General features: G+C 35.8%; 2 protein-coding genes across 2 annotated transcripts in view; one reads left to right on the top strand and one right to left on the bottom strand.

The window, feature by feature from the left end:
* The first annotated feature begins 3,923 nt into the window (after positions 1 to 3,923).
* Positions 3,924 to 9,572, top strand: LOC114465164 (transmembrane protein 263-B). The gene is given in 4 exon segments (XM_028449990.1): positions 3,924 to 4,013; positions 6,581 to 6,698; positions 7,591 to 7,619; positions 7,622 to 9,572. Coding segments are annotated over 4 exon segments (405 nt in total). The 5' UTR covers positions 3,924 to 4,007; the 3' UTR covers positions 7,874 to 9,572.
* A 761-nt stretch (positions 9,573 to 10,333) lies between these two features.
* Positions 10,334 to 17,097, bottom strand: part of LOC114465066 (spatacsin-like) — a 39,068-nt gene continuing 32,304 nt past the window's right edge. Inside the window, exons 34-40 of the mRNA XM_028449826.1 lie at positions 16,822 to 16,955; positions 16,618 to 16,737; positions 14,632 to 14,800; positions 13,483 to 13,559; positions 13,164 to 13,319; positions 11,847 to 11,998; positions 10,334 to 10,755 (exon numbers count right to left, since the gene is read on the bottom strand). Coding sequence (XP_028305627.1) covers positions 10,581 to 10,755; positions 11,847 to 11,998; positions 13,164 to 13,319; positions 13,483 to 13,559; positions 14,632 to 14,800; positions 16,618 to 16,737; positions 16,822 to 16,955 — 983 coding nt within the window. The 3' untranslated portion in view covers positions 10,334 to 10,580. The remainder of the gene's footprint in view (positions 10,756 to 11,846; positions 11,999 to 13,163; positions 13,320 to 13,482; positions 13,560 to 14,631; positions 14,801 to 16,617; positions 16,738 to 16,821; positions 16,956 to 17,097) is intronic.

Genomic DNA, 17,097 nt, shown 5'->3' on the forward strand with positions numbered 1-17,097 from the left:
CGAGTGTTTCAGTGAATTTAGAGATGATGTCTTTGTGTTATTTGTATGATTAAAATAAAGGCTTAATATGTGTGAAACTTAATGATTTCTTATGTTTGATCGAGTGATGAACAAAAAGGCAGGACAAAGACAAACTGGACAACATTCTCTATATCCTGATATGTCTTTGAATAGTGAGGAAAGGCAACCAAGGAGTTAGCTACACTTGTGTGGAGACAGTTATACATACTGATAATTATTTTCTACAGAACAAACATGTGAGCAATAAAATGAATTAAAATCATGAACGCACAGGAACAGAAACCCACACTGTGTTTTTAGTTTTGCTCTCGTGGGACACGCAACAAAAAGTGTCCCACTGGGGCTCAAACACACGACCTCCAACTTCTCAGCCCTAAACAAGGGGTCACCAGTTCTTTTTTTTGTGAGCTACTTTCTATAGAACGAGAACAGCCTCAAAAAGAATAAATGCAAATCACAAAACGTTTTCAGTGCACACACAAATGTGTTTCAATCATATGTAAAATAAAAATGAATTTACACAGAAAATTAGATTTATAAACGTGTTTGTGATGCACACAAATATTTTCATTGTTTTAAACATGCAAATGAAAATTCACAAATATATGCATGTAAATATATTTGTTATTTCTTCAAAAACATTTTTAAACTGGCACAGCCCTGGCATTTTGTGTCCAGACCAGTCCACTATATTATCAGTAACACCATGTAGAAGCTGTTATTAAGTTAGTGATGCTCAACATGTGGCTTCTTATGTCTTAAATTTAATTATTTTTCCCCCAGAAAACCTTAAAAAGGGGAAACTTTTAACCCCATTTCCTTTGGCCATTTTGTAACTTCCTTTGTCCCATTTTCAAAAAGTTCTCAGACTTTAGCTACCTTTTGCCAATAAATATCCTCCTTTTTTCTATTATTTATTCGTTTTTTGCAAGTTCCTTTTGACAATTACATCCAATTTTTATCATTTCTTTAATTTTTTGGGTCACTTTTCAATCAAATAAGTTATAAATATCAATAAAAACCCCTTGTTTCCTTTTTGTTTTGCCACATAATTCCCTTTTTCACTATTGTTTGCCACTCTCGACTGCTTTTGGCCCATTTTAGTCACTTTACACTCTTTTCTTGCCATGTTTTTGCCACTTTTGGACCATTTTTGGCCACCTGTTACCATGTTTGCATCCATTCGCTGATCAAAAAAAAAAAAGTTAGCGGACAGACCGGCCTACTTCAGGTCGCCGGCCCACCTGGATGATGCCCGGTGTGCCAGTTGTACAACCCACCTTGACTCCAGGCATTATACAAACCTTTTTCATTTACAACAAGGTCCTGGGTTCCAGCCCTGGGGTGGACGCTTGGGTCCTTTCTGTGTGGAGTTGCATGCTCTCCCAGTGCTTGTGTTGGTTTTTCTCCGGGTACTCCAGCTTCCTCCACAATCCAAAAACATGACCATTAATTTAATTCAACTTTATTTGTATAGCGCAATTTACAACAAAGTCATCTCAATGCACTTATCAAAATATAAAATTTATAATAAGAAAGAAAAAACCCAACAAGATCCACATGAACAAGCATTTAGCGACAGTGGGAAGAAACAACTCTTTAACAGTAAGAATATCCCGTTAGAACCAGGTTCAGAGGTGGCAGCCATCTGCGTGGACTGGTTGGGGTTAGTGGACAGAAGGACCAACAGAACAGGATAGAGAGATAGAACATCAGAGTGTCTTAGACTAGTTGAGCCGTGAACCACAGATCAGGAACTGCCATCATCAGCTTCACGACACCTGAAACAAAAAAGAGAGAGAAGGAAGAGGAGAAGACACTGACTGCAGAAAAACATGATACATTATTATCAAGTCAGCCTGTCTTGGCCTTGGGCCTCACTCCCAGTGGCCTAGTCAACACTTATAAAGGTGATGAGTCCCTTCCCGTTTATTGGCAAGCTAACAGTGACTCCAAGGTCTGTAAATGCGACCGTTCACAGACGCGCCCATGTCTGCTCTAGCGGTTAGGTTATGTTATGATTCAGTCCTGTTTATGTGGACTGTAAATCATAACCAGCTACATCAGAATTTGAATCTCTTCCCATTCAACACCTTAAACCGAAACGCATCGTTTTTTAACATTTGTTCTAAATTTGCTTTGTTCAAAAATGTAAATCCCTCTTGAATTAAACTTCCTTCTCTTTGTTTAAAAAGTTATATAATAACCAAAGGAAGGTTTTTATTTCTTACTCTGAATAAAATCACTTTAAACCTTACTAAATCCATAAGTTTTATTATTCTAGAGTGCGTTAGAAGGTGCCCTGAATTCCACTTTATGTATTATTCTTAAAGATCTCTTTTGTAATTAATGATTAATGGATCTACAGTATATATGTTTTAAAGGTAAAACATTATAAGAGATGAATAAAGCAACTTCAGACAGTTTCTATTTAATGAACTTTTTGTTCTATGGAAAATGCCATTAAATTTAGATATTTTGCAGTATTACATTATACATTATTTAATACTGCGGCCACTTGTGATGTCGTATTATGCAGTTTGGCTGAGTAGATTCACGACCATCAGAAATGTCCAGGTGCTAGTGAAGGTTTATACTCATTGACAGGAAGAGTTTAAATCCAACCATTTTGAAGCTACAGCTTTTAAGTTTGTCATATAGAACTGTAACAGTTTCCAGAACACAGAAAAGTATGAAAGAATGAATTCAAACACTGTGACTTATCGATTGTTATTGTTACTGTTTCCTTTGTGAGAACTTTCATTCCTGACACGTCGTATTATGTAACGCCGCAGCGACATCCGCACTAAGGAGTATTTTTAGAAAGCAGAGTTAGAAAATACACAGGGATTTGGAGCAAAGGAAAGCAGAGACCTCATACAGCATGTGTCCGACACCACGGTGGGAGCAAAATGTGCGTGGGTCAAAGGTCAGCCCTCACTGGAGACAGAAGGAAGTGGTTTTTGTGTTCACATGCACACAGTTTCTCAGCTGTCCTCATAACAATAGCCTAATCCGAACATCCTAACACTAATGGTACAGTATGTATGCTTACTTACACTTTTTATGTGTTCATTGTAACATTTTCAAACCAAATATTATAATATCAAAGTAGCAGAATAGTTATTAGAATGATGTAATGCATTCATACCAACTGCATCTCTTCATTATTAATATTAATGTAATTATTGTTGTTATCATTATTCTCTCTCTCTCTGTGTGTGTGTGTGTGTGTGTGTGTGTGTGTGTGTGTGTGTGTGTGTGAGAGAGAGAGAGAGAGAGGTTCTAGGATTTCATTAATCAATAATCTGTCATGTAATACCATTTTTGTTTTGGAAATCAGTATCAGAAAATGTATGAAAGTGTTTCATAAATAAAATTATTGAAATGTTTTTTTCTTCTTCTTCTTCTTCTTCTTCTTCTTCTTCTTCTTCTTCTTCTTCTTCTTCTTCTTAATTTATAATATGATTTGTTTCCATATATATATATATATATATATATATATTTAGAGAAGAATTTGTGTAAACTGTACCATTCATTCTGTAAACACTTGAAACCTGAAAATCACTAAATGTTTTCCTGCTGTTTTTTTTTTTTTTGTTTTGTTTTTGTTTTTTTCTTTGCTGTGTGGTTTTCTTACTTCTCTTTCCTTTTATTCTGAGATATTGTGTTTTCTTATTCGTATAGATTTGCATTTTTGTACCAATAAATATCATATGACATATGGTGCACTTTAGTTAATCTGTTATTGTTGATTAGTGTTAAATATTAAAGAAAAAAATATTTTTTTATTAAAAATTATAAAATTAATAATAGAAGAATTTGTGTCGTTCTAGCGTACGTAAACTAGTAGTGTATATGTGGCGACACCGTGTGGTGGGTCTGTGTCATTGCAGCTGTCAGCGGATAGTAAACAACAGTGCGTCACTTCCGTCCTCGGGTTAGCGGATAAACAACAGAACGCAGCGCGCGGCTCACGGACAGCGATGAAGGTAAAGAAACTACTGACGAGCCACTGACACACGCACTCACACCGTGTGCACGACAACAACACAACGCAATACACGTCAATGCAACACAACGAGGCACAATACACAACACGCAATAAGATTAATGTACAACAACAACAACACAAATCACCTAACAAATAGAGGCCCCGTAACAAAACATAACACTACACAAAACACAGAACAAGTATATTCATATTTCATTACTATAGTATGTATAGATATTTATTACATCTATCTATCTATCTGACATTTTGTCGTCATGGCTTTTATAGGAAGCCTAAAGGACAACTAAATACAGGCACACGCTGTATTTCATTGACTACGTATTTGGATGTGTAATAATGACAATTATATTTATTAATCCGTCTCCATGTTTTAAACTGTAGAAACATTTGTCATCCATCGATAATACATTGTGGCACACTCTTTAAAATACATCAAAATTTAAAGTTTAAAATGAAAGGCTTTATTCTGAGGTTAATCCTGGAGCAGAAACAGGAAAGGGTTTAGAGGAGCTTGTTGACACAAATAAACAAGCGATATGAATAAAAGGTGGTAAACACCAGGGTCGGGGTCCATTGTAATTGTAATTAATTACACTACAGTAATTATAATTGTAATTGTAATTTTAAAAATATGTTGCTGTCGTAATCGTAATTAAATTGTAATTGAGTTTAGATAATTGACTTTGTAATTGTAATTGCCATGAAAATTCTACAAAAAATTGTCAATTGGAATTTAACTCAAAACTGGGGAACCATGTTACAGTTCTACACATACTGTATGTAGTTTACAATTATTAAAATATGTTTCATACCAAGCTTTTCCACAATTTACCATTTAATAAAAATATAAATCTAGGGGTATACTGACACAAAAAGGCTCAGATGTCCACACCATGAATATCAAAACCTATATTTTCATTGATTAGGAAGCGTAACAAGGTAACCAATAGATAGGAAAGAAATTAGATAACAGATATTAGTTTTTAGTGTGTTTTACAGCTGATTTAGGACTCGTTATCATAAGTGATGCTAACAGGAAGCTAACATAACTCTTGTGAGGTTATTTATTCCAGGCTCAGTAATTGTGATTTATTGTGATTGAACTTTACTAATTGAAATGTAATTGTAATTAAATTTCTGAGGATAAAAAAATAATTGTAATTGGAAGCAAGTTTGGATGAACTACGGCCGGGCCCGCGAAACGTCACCGCGCTGAATAGCACGTACCACGTTCCCAAGAATTCAGTCAAATGACTCGATTCGACCGAGTTAAAAAAAGGGTCTCCAAGAGGCTCTTGACATCCGCTCATAGAATATCCATGACAAATTACAGCCCGATTCAACGAGCATTAACGGAGGAGTAGTCATTTGAAAAATGGGGCCCCCGGAGCCTCCTGGTGCCCCTGTGGCACATACGAAGTAATGGGACCCATTCATATATTGGTATGTGTCAATGATTCGGTCCCAACAACTGTCGCAATATTTGACTCACAAACAAATGAGAAAATGAACTCATCGAGTTGTGCGAGGTATAATCATAATCTACATTGAATTACCTATGAAATGATATATCACATAACTATGTTTTCCATAAATCTGGAAATTACCGGAAATGGGGATGGGCCCCCGCCCGGGCCCCATTTAAAAAAAAGGGCTCTGAGCATCTCATCATATTCATTCATAGAGTATTCATACTAAACTGCATTTTGATCTAATGAGAACTAACGGAGGAGTAGTCATTTGAAAAATGGGGCCCCCGGGGGCCCTCTGGCGCCCCAGTGACACGTACGGGGCAATGGGCTTCATTTATATATTGGTATGTGCCAATGATTCTGTACCACCAACCGTCGTAATTTTTGACTCGCAAATAAATGAGAAATCGACTTTTTTTTTTTTTTTTTTTTTTTTTGGGGTCCCCCTGGGCCCCAGATCGAAATTTGGGCTCTGAGCGTTGATGCGTCCACATCCATAGATTATAGCTACCAAATTTTAGCCCGATCTGTTCACGAGTAACAAAGGAGTAGTGATTTTAACTAGTGTACACAACAAGAAGAAAAAGAAAAACAACCAGAACGAAATGAGTGGCGTTTTGAGTCCGACAGCCCGGCCTAAAAATGCTGCTCACTGTAATCGTGATGGAATTGTAAGTGAACATGGGTAATTGAAAATGTAATTGGCCCCAATCCTGTCTCAACACTGTTGATGAGGTCAGGCACTAATGTTGGACGAGAAGGCCCTGGTTCCAGTTCATCCTAAAGGTGCTGGATGGGTTTGGCTTGGTTGAGGTTTATGTTTTTAACTGAACGACGTAGGACACTAACTTTAGTACCACAGCTGATTAATAAGTGCTTGGTATGTCATATTACATCAAAAGCATAGAAACTAAACACACATTTTTGAAAGAGACAAATGTAAATCAGACAAATTTGAATTCAGATTCTTCATTTTAATAAAGCTCCATGCAGTGAGTAGTGAGGCTGATGGTGTCTATGCATATATAATATATACATATTTTCCTATCAGGTGATTCTTGCTGTTTTTCAGGTGCTGAGTGCAGAACAAGAGAGGAGCTCATCTCCTGTTGAGCCACACACAGACGAGTATGAGGAGGAAACACTGAATCATGAAGAACCTCCATCACTCCAAGAGGAACAAACCCTTGGTAGGAAAAATCCAGCTTTTACCTCCTCAATTCAATACAAACCAAAGTGCCACGCCCTTTTTCTGACGTCCAGTCACACGCAGAAGTTAAAATAAATTTGAAAAAAAAAAACAGTTGCGTAGGCATCGCGATAAAAATTAAGGATGGGTCGCCAATTGTAAAGTTGCATGTGCTAAAATAAACAGCAATATTTAGCAACAAACCATGTTTAAAAAATGTTTGTGGAGTTTTTTTATGTTACTTTTGACCAGATTTACAGCAATATTTGTGAAATTTGGGATATTTAATTTTCTCGTAAAAATATAATGTTAAATCTAAATGTTAAATATGAATTCTAAATCTAAATGTTAAATATCAAATCTAAAGCTAACTATAAAATTTAAATATAAATGTTACTCTTAAATATAAATGTTTTCTTTTGAATATAAATGTTAAATCTAAATGCTCAATGTTAAATCACAATGAGCTATTATTTTGGTACTTCTGGTGAATTTGCATATTAACTAAATATTTAGTTTCACCTATGGCATTTATTTTTAATATTTAGCTTTTATATTTAACACTTATATTTAAATGTAACATTTAACATTTAGATTTAATGTTGACATATTTTACGAGAAAAAATTATAACAAATTTCACAAATATTGCTGTAAATCTGGTTAAAAGTAACATTAAAGGTTTTTTAAATGTTGCTAAATGTTGGGAAAAGTTGCTGTTTATTTTAGCATGTGCAACTTTACAATCGACGCCCCATGTTTTTAGATTTAACCAAACCAAACACAGAGATTTTGTCCCTACAATATGTTAAAAACCTGCCTTTTATGGCTATTTAATATTCCAGTACCCTCTTTTTTTATTGACGTTCTGTTGTTCTTCTACGTCACGTGTCAGACACCAACAAGGATCACGCTGAGGCAGAAGAGCAGGCGTCATGTGGAGAGTGGGCGGTGGCCTTTTCAGCATGACGCGGAACGTGGTGGGAGCAACCATCGGGGGCGTGGCCTGGGTGGGAACCAAGAGTTTCGAGCTCACCAAAACGGCAGTGATCAGCGTCCCCACAGCCAGTGCAGGACTGGTCAAAGGCAGCATCTCCATGGTGTCGGGAGGCGTGGGAGCCGTGGGATCAGCTGTGGCGAGTAAAGTCACCCCGAGGAAAAAGGACAAAGCTGACTGACTGTGTGTGCATGTATGTGTGCGCGTGTATGTGTATGTGCGCACGGGATGCAAACTAGAACTAAACAATCATAAAACTGAAGCTGAGCATTCATTGATAGAGAAAAGCAGTCGACGTTGATCGGCATTAGTGAAAGTCACACAGGAGATGAAATCTATGATAAGGATGCTCTGATCCATTGGCCGATATCCATCAAAACAGCTGTTTCATTCTGTGATGTTACCATGTGACAAAAAACGTCCATTTCGAAGTTTTCTCGTGATCATGTCACATAAAATGTTACTGTTCTGCGCAGAGTTGCACAACTAATCGATAAAAAAGAAATTGAATTATTTATTCAAGGCGATTTTTAAAAAAAATCAATTTTTCCGTTCATGACGGTAATCACAGCATGAGTCTCTCTCTCTCCGGGCCGTCTTTGGGCTGTGCTCCTCCAGGCCACCGTAGTAGTTAGCGTTACCGTAGCGACGTGGAAATGGATTTCAGATATGGTGGCATTCCACGTTGCTAAGGACAAACACGTTTAAAGTAATAGACCCCCGCTACAACATCTTCTTCTTAAATGTGAATTTTGTGAGTTTTTTTCTAATGCAACGTTTTTGTTTTTGGTTATGGCAGGTTGTTATTTTTATCAATCCCACAGGGAATTTAACGTTCTTCATTAAAGCTTTGCAGTTGCACTTTATTCCTAATACGGAAATATGTTTTATCCTTTTCCCAATTAAAATAAAATACTTGAAATAATTTAAATAAATACATTTTATGAATAATTTTAATGGGGGAAAAATAAAAAAAATTCAAATCGAAAAGGAAATTTTCAAAGTAAAAAAATCAGGATTTTGTTTTGAGCTAAAATCGTGCAGCCTTAACTGTGCGACGACTCAGTTGATCATTATAAATAGTCATATTATGGTTATTTTTATTAATATAGCATCATTAAAATTGCCTCATTTTCAACCCTTCAGAGTAAAAAACTGTTGCACTGTACCAACGTCAAATAAACGTACACATATAAAGGTAATAACATTGTGTCACTTTGTTAAATGCTGAGAAAAGTAAGGGCTATCGCCAGGTGGAATAAATTGGTTATTATTGATTCCTTCTTATCTTTTCATCATAAGATTTGTAGTGTAGAAGAATAATTTGATTAGAAATAGGGCTTCATAACAAATTAAAAGCCTAATTCTTGAATGATGTAATAAGGGATCGGCCCTAATGACAATGATCGGAGCATCCTTACTCGTCATCTCAGAACAACATGTTTATCTCATCTCTGTTTATGTACAATCTGCTAAAGCTCCAGGGTGGACAGAGAGCACATTAATGCTAATCCACATCCAGTTTCTCTAAAGGTGGAACTTTAAACTTTATTTATTGCAGTATTTATAAAAATCCAGTCTGACTTATAAGCATATGAAAAACATGTAGTTATACACACACTTATCGTTTTAAAAGGACTAAAGCTGAGCTCATCAGGACTTGGTTTGCAGATTTCTGTTTATTGCTGGTTGCCGTGGCGACTCCTATTGTTATTATGAGCTTCTCATGGTGACACACTCGTATTGTGTTTACAGGAGGGAACACGAGCTTTTCTTCTTTCATCGCCACTTGTGTTATTCTGTCATGTTTTAAACTGTAGAAAAGTGTTGTTATAGTGAAAGTTCAAAGCAGTATTTAAAATAAACTATTTTTGACTACATGTTTGAGAAATTGTCCTCGTCTTTGTCTTTTATTATGGCACTTCTGCAGTAGGTTAGAAGTTTGGATTGTTAATGTTTAATCTGTAAGTTTTAAAAATGATTAGATATAAATATTTCTGGTTTTTACAATTTAAAAAAAAAAAAAAACAGCTCTTTGCTACTTGGATTTTATGTTTACAAAAAAATACACAAAATGACTTGGAAAAACATGCACAAACCACAATAATGGACAAAATGATGGAAAACACACAAAGGCAAAAAAATAAAATAAAAATGATTCTAAAAACAAACTAAAGAACACGAATGCACAAAAAGACAGAAAAATGACTCAAAAACACACAAATGACAACAAAAATACACAAAATGACTAAAAAAAAAAAACAAGAGACAAAAAAACAAATGTATAAACTGACAGAAAAACACACAAAAAACCCAAAATGACTAAAAACCAACCAGAGGAACAAGAATACACAAAAAGACACAAAGAACAGCAAAAACTCAAAACAACACAAAACATACAAAAGGCCAAGAATAAACAAAAAAACAAAAACAAATATATAAAATGACTCAAAAACACACAAATGACAATAAAAATGCAAAAAAAAATGACTATAAAAAAAACATACAAAAGAACAACAAGAAACAAAACACAAATGTATACAATGACAGAAAAACACACAAAAGGCCAAAAAACAAACAAACCCAAAATGACTCTAAATAACAAACAAAAGAGTAACAAAATTTCTTCAAAAACAGAAAACATATGAAGGGACAAGAATTAACAAAAAGACAACCGAAACACAAAACAACATAAACACATAATTAATTTGTTCTTTCCTGTATTAATGCTCAGATTCCAAATGCTGACATGAATGTCGATAACGTGGCCCCGCTGTGATAAAAGTTGCCCATTAATCACAGTAACAACAGTAGAAACTTGCTACTAGTTTATAACATTGCAACACCTTAAGAGACTTTTTTAATTAATTGTCCGTTAATTCAGCCAATCAGCTGGCGAGCTTGTCGTTGAGATAGTTGCAGGTTTTGGAGTCCTGCAGCAGCATCTTGGTGACGTCGTAGAAGTTGTGCTGGTAGGCTAACCGATAGCGGCTGTAAACGTCCTCACAGTGAGTCAGCAGGCGCTTCACGTTGGGAGTGATGGTGCTAGAACCGCCGTTTATTCTGAAACAGTAAAACACAGCAGAGATGGAGTGGAAACACTCGCTGGATGTGTTTAAAAAAAGGCCTTTTTAGTAGAATAATGACACGCGTAGCAACGCATGTGAGATACTTTAAATACAGACATTTCCTTTTGGTGCATGGAAGACAGAAATGAGCAATGTGTTAGAACCATTTCTCCCTGTTCCTTTTTTTACCTTACTTTTGATTTGGGCAAAGTTAGCGAAAAGATGCAGAGATCTTCTGTCTGCATCTGTTCTGATTATATGGTTTACATTTTAGGACGTCCTCAGGTCTCAGTGTGAGGTATCAGGAACACCTCTGTCATTTGTCAGTCCAAACGGACTCATGACTCAGCAAAACCTCCATCAAACAGCCTCAGATGACACGGCCTCAGGCTTCAAAATAAAAGTCATCAGACTCGAGAGCCTCGGGACTTGAAACACAACATGGCGTTTTATTTTGAAGGAACCAAAAGCACACATGACAAAGTTGAAAAGCAGTTCTTTCCTTTTATTTTCTAAAAGTTAAGATATATCAACGAATTGTTTGATTAATAAATACATAGTTAAATGAAACTTTGATACATATTTACCTTTAAAAATAAATAGAAAATAACAGCTTTCAACTGACTCTCGTATCTGAAGCAGCTCATATTGGTGACATCATGTTTATTTCCGATATCTTTAAAATACAAAGTCACATCGTGTTTTACAACCTGAGGCATTTGAGTCTGATGACTTATTTTTAAGCCTGAGGCCGTGCCATTTGACGGAGGTTTTGCTGAGTCATGAGTCTGCTTAGTCTGACAAATGACAGAGGTTTTCCTGATACCTCACTCTGAGACCTGAGGATGTCCTAAAATGTGTACACCGTACATTAAACTTGTTTGGAGGCTCTTCTTTACATGTTCTTGGCCTCTTTGTGTAAAGTGTATTTTTATTCATCTCCAAGGTCGTAACAGGGACAAAACACAAAGACTTCTTATGAAGTAAATTTGGCAATCTCTAAATCACAATAAAGTGTAATTTAATTAAAACAACAACAATGTTGCAGTGTAGTGTGTATGTGTGTGTATCAGAGTCAGCTCTTACTTTTCAAAGATGTCCTCAAACAGGGTGGAGGTGAGCGGGCGTTGGTGTTTGAACTCTTCCAGGAAAGTGAAGTCTCCGTTTAAAATCACCTTCTGGTACAAGATCTCAGCCCAGTCAGGACTGTAGCTGTAGGCTTCAGACACCACCATCACCTGAAGGACAGTTACACAGTGGTTACTATGGAAACCAAACAAACATGGAAAGAAACAACAGAAATGTTCATTAAGGCACCCGCTGTTCGGACTCAAATGAACTTTTTTATCTAATTTGCCTTTACAAGTTCTTCTGTGTGTGAGAGATAATGCACGGAGGAGATGGATGTAGACAGACAGACAGACACACAGTATATATAATAAAAAATATACTAAATGAGTAAAATAAAACAAAAAACTAAACACTATTTATACAAAAGTACACAAAATGACAACAGAAATGCATAAAAATATACAAAAAGGCTCCAAAAACACACAAAATTACTCAAAAAAACATACATTACAGAAAAATACAACAAACATATGAAAATGACTCAAAGTACAAAAACTAAATATTTATACAAAAATACAGAAAATAACAATAGAAATGCACAAAACTACACCAAAAACGATACAAAAATACACAAAATGATTCCAGAATCACAATACAATGGCAACAAAAAACAATAATTATACAAAAAATGCACAAAAAGACAACAGAAAGATACAAAAATACACATAATAACTCCAAAAACATACATTACAGGAAAATACATCAAACAAAAAAAAAAATACAAATTAGTACAAATCTCAAATTATTCCGTTTTTGTTTACCTGTCCTTGTCTTAAAACTGTGATTAGATTTCTCTCATTGTGTGGAAAGAAAAAAAACAGGAACAAACAAACAAAGAAACCAACAAACAGAAACAAATAATCACAGAAACAAACACATTTAGGAACAACACAACAGAAAACAGAAATAAACACACAGAAACCAATAAGGAATCACAAAAACAATAGAACACAAGAACAAACCAACAAACATACAAATAAAGAATCAAAGAAATGAAGAAAAACAGAAACAAACAAAAAAAAACAAAAAACAAACACGAAACTAACAAACATATAAATGCAGAAGCAACAAAACACAGAAACAAACATGAGAAAACAAAGAAACAAAAACAAATGCAGAACTAACATGAAACAAACAAATATGTTTAGTCAATCCATTGGTTCAAATGTTATCGTGCAGATAAAAGAAATGAAGAGCTATGACGTTATTGGACAGATGATCATATGTCTCCTGATCATGGATCATGTGCACTGGAGAACTTAGTTTAATCACCTGGTAGCATCGTGGCAACGCCAGAAGAGCATTCAGCACCTCAGTGGGTCGCAGGTTGATGATGCGTAGCTCTGAGCCCTGGTTGAGGAAGTGGAGCTGAAGAGTGATCAGTTTAGCCGTGCACACACACCGGCTGGCCTGACGCACACACGAGTCCTAGCAGAGCAAAAACAAACAGACTAATTAATCTGATGGATTAATGTCAGTGCTTTCTCTCAGTTTAATCATCTTATTTTATCAGGAAGCTTTTTTAAACATGATCGACTCTTTCTGTCTCGTTGAAAGTGAAGCAGGTCAGGGACAGAAAAGGTGGAGTTACCTTAGAGAAGCTTTCTGCAGCGTCCTTCAGCAGACTCAACACTTTGACCAATGAGCTCTTCAGCTCAGGAGTGACGACTGCAGACAGAGGAGAGGATGACTTAGGTCACAGACACAAGCTGAGAAATCTAGGGATGCACGATAATTATTGGTCTGACACATTTTCTCATGTTTTCATTAATCTTATGCAATTTGAATTGATAACATAACATCTGCAGAGATGGCAAGTAAAGCAGTATAAATAAATACTGTATTAGTATTAGTATTTTTTATAGTACTTTTATTTATTACACATAGGATGGAGGAGACTACCACCACAGAAGCAGCGTTGCCAGGTTGGATTTAGACTATGGGTGTGATTTTCCATGAATCTGACGATACGATATACGATTCATTATTTGCATGTCACGATACAATATATCCCAATATATCACAATACTAAACAATACGATATATCGCAAAATGAATGATTACAAATTTCATCTTTACAAATAAAAAAGGGTTAAAAAATACAATTTATTTCCTTTTTTTTTTAAACTTGCGAGAACATGTAAATGGTAACTAACTTTAATTCAAGTATTATTATCAAACAAAAAGTTTTATGTTTATCAAAATGTCAAATTACATTTTTCACAAAAGTTAACATTTTTCTATACTGCTTGAATTGTTGTTTTATTTATTTTTACATATATTTTTCAAAGTATTTTATGAAAATAAAGTGCAATCAATTTCTAAGCTAAATTGCATTGAGGAGTGAGGTAGTTTAACAAGGTCTGATGTGGTTTAATGACACTTAGTGACCTGGCGTTTACGTGCTCACTGCTATGCATGTTAGCACAAGTAACTGTTTTTTTCTTTATAAAAAACATGATTAAAAAGTCCATTTGGACATTTTTTGCATCAATATGATAATTGTGCCAAGAAATATAGTGATATATCGCCAAATCAATTTTTTCTTACACCCTTATTTTAGACTAAAGTGTCCAAAAAAGGTGCTTTAAGTGATATTTTGTGGGACTTTTGGTTTAGAAGTTTTTCTTAATAGTTAGTGGAAAAATGACAAATTATCGTTCCTATTATTGGTTTTTTATTTACAAATGTCAACCTAGAGATTAAATGTCCACAGAGTGTAATCACTGTCCTAACTCACCCCAGGGTTGAGACTCGATCATCTTGAGCTGCGTCTTTGCAGCCATTTCATGGTTTTCTCCAATCTCCCTCCTCATGCTGAAACACAGTGCCACCATGTTGTGCTTCTCGCTGTCTGCAGGAAGCCAGCGCTTTATGTAGTCCAGCAGGGCCGTCTTCAGACTGGAGCTCTGCAACAACACATTGCACCGCTCGATAAAGTAAACTCAGAATTTCAGTGCACATGGCATCAGTACTTCATTATTCAAACCAAGGGGGCTCTGATTGATTGTATTGTATGGTCGACTGATAGCTGTAAAAACACAAGGAAAAATGTGGGAAAAAGTAAGAATTTCCCCCCTAATTTAAACCCTCTGAAAAAGAGCCTCTACTAAAAAAAAATTGCAAAAAGTATTTTTATTCAATTAAATTATGCTAGGGTTGGGGTCAATTACATTTGTCAGTTAGAATTACATTTTCAATTACCCATGTTCAATTAACATTATAGTAACCAGTGTTACGGCAAAATTTGCGGTTGACCTCATTTGGAGACATGATTTATTGCTCTGGTTGAGTGATGGAGTCCAGGCGAAGCATTGATGATTTTATAAAAAAAGGTTTATTATAAAACTAAGTAAAAAAAGTACAAAGATGGAACAAAGTGGAACAAAAATTAGTGACCGTCCGGCCGGACGTTCGAAGGCAGAGTGAGAGACAATTCTGACACATCACGTATATTGCCCCTCCGTCCCCCTCCCTCCTCCCCCCAGGAGATAAAGAGGACAGAGGAGGGGGAAAGAGGAGAGTGAAAATAAGAGACAGTTTCTTTGGGTCAAAACAACCAGTTCTCTTGGTATCTGCTGATTGCTATGTGAGTGGAGGTGTGTGCGTTTATGTGTTTGTGTGTGTGAATGGATGTGTATGGGGTGTGTATGTGCGACTATGTGAGTGTGTGTAAGCATGTGACTGTGTGATGCCTCCGTGTCTGAGAGATAAAATGTGTTTTGGAAAGCTGACCTCGAGAAGAGAGCAGAAAACATGAGACAGCAGAAATGAAAAGTCTCAACTTAAAGCCTATAAAAGAATAAGGTCTATGAGTAAATATGTTAAACATAACTAACAATTTTGGCCCTGACACCAGCATTTTTTCCAATTACAATTAAAGTATAATTATTTTTTATCCTCAGATAGTCAATTAGAATTACGTTCTCAATTACTAAGGTTCAATTACAATTAATCACAATTACTGAGCCTGAATTGATAACCTAATAAAACTTAACCTTCCACTTGTGTTAGCTTTAGCATCTCTTATGATATCAGGTTCTAAATCAGCTGTAAAATACATTAAAAGCAAATATTTATCATGTAATTTCTTTCCTATCTATTGGAAATACGCACCCTAATCAATGAAAATATACGTTTTAATATTTTTAAAATGGTAAAATGTGGGAAAGCTTGACATCAAACATTTTAGTAATTGTTAACTACATACTGTATGTGTAGTACATAGAACTGTAACATAGTTCCCCAGTTTTACATGAAATTATAATTGACAATTTTTATAGAATTTTCATGGCAATAACAATTACAAAGTCAATTATCTGAACTCAATTACACTTTAATTATGAGGACGACAGCAACAGATTTTTAAAATTACAATTACAATTATGTAATTAATTATCAACTATGTGATTACAATTATAACTGACCCCAACCCTGAATTATGCAATTTATTAATCCTTCATATTTTTACTATTCTCCAGAATTTTACTATGGAGGATCTCATATTAGTTGATATTACTGTGATCTCAAATGAGTCTGTTTTTGTATACCTTCTCTTGTCCGAGTCTTAAAATGTCATTAGATTTAACTTATTTATCTTCTTATTTCTTCCCATGGCATACCATTACATCTATATCTAACACAGTAGTGCTTTTGTTTGTGTGTGTGTGTGTGTGTGTGTGTGTGTGTGTGTGTGTGTGTGTGTGTGTGTGTGTGTGTGTCACACCTGCCCAGTCTCCGTTTCCACCTTCTTCCTTAGCAACATCTCAAAGCAGTGGTTCTGATGCAGCAGGTCCAACACGTACGTCATCTCGTTATATCTGCCGATACCCGTTAGCAGACGCACCTTCGCACACAAAAAAAATCGCAATGTCAATGTTTACCGTCGCCTCCGTGCAAGCGAGTCACAGCTTAGTCACTGCTTCCTCACCAGCTGGCTGTAGAGCTCCCTCGGGGCCAGGTAAGTGTGGCTGAGGTGACGCGCCGCTTGAAGGACTCGGACGATTCCCTCCATGTTGCAGGTGAGGGTGAAACAGTCATGAGCCACGATCAACAGCTCTACGACTATCAGCAGGGAGATACGGGGTCAATAAAGGTCACACGAAAACTAGACTTCTTCATTTTTCCTGAAGAAAAAATTAAAGATCTTCTTGAATCTGAAGTCAGCCCTTACGTTTCCCAGCATTTAACATTAGCATTTTTTATT

Source organism: Gouania willdenowi, chromosome 6 (genome assembly GCF_900634775.1).
Source record: "Gouania willdenowi chromosome 6, fGouWil2.1, whole genome shotgun sequence".
Taxonomy (NCBI): domain Eukaryota; kingdom Metazoa; phylum Chordata; class Actinopteri; order Blenniiformes; family Gobiesocidae; genus Gouania; species Gouania willdenowi.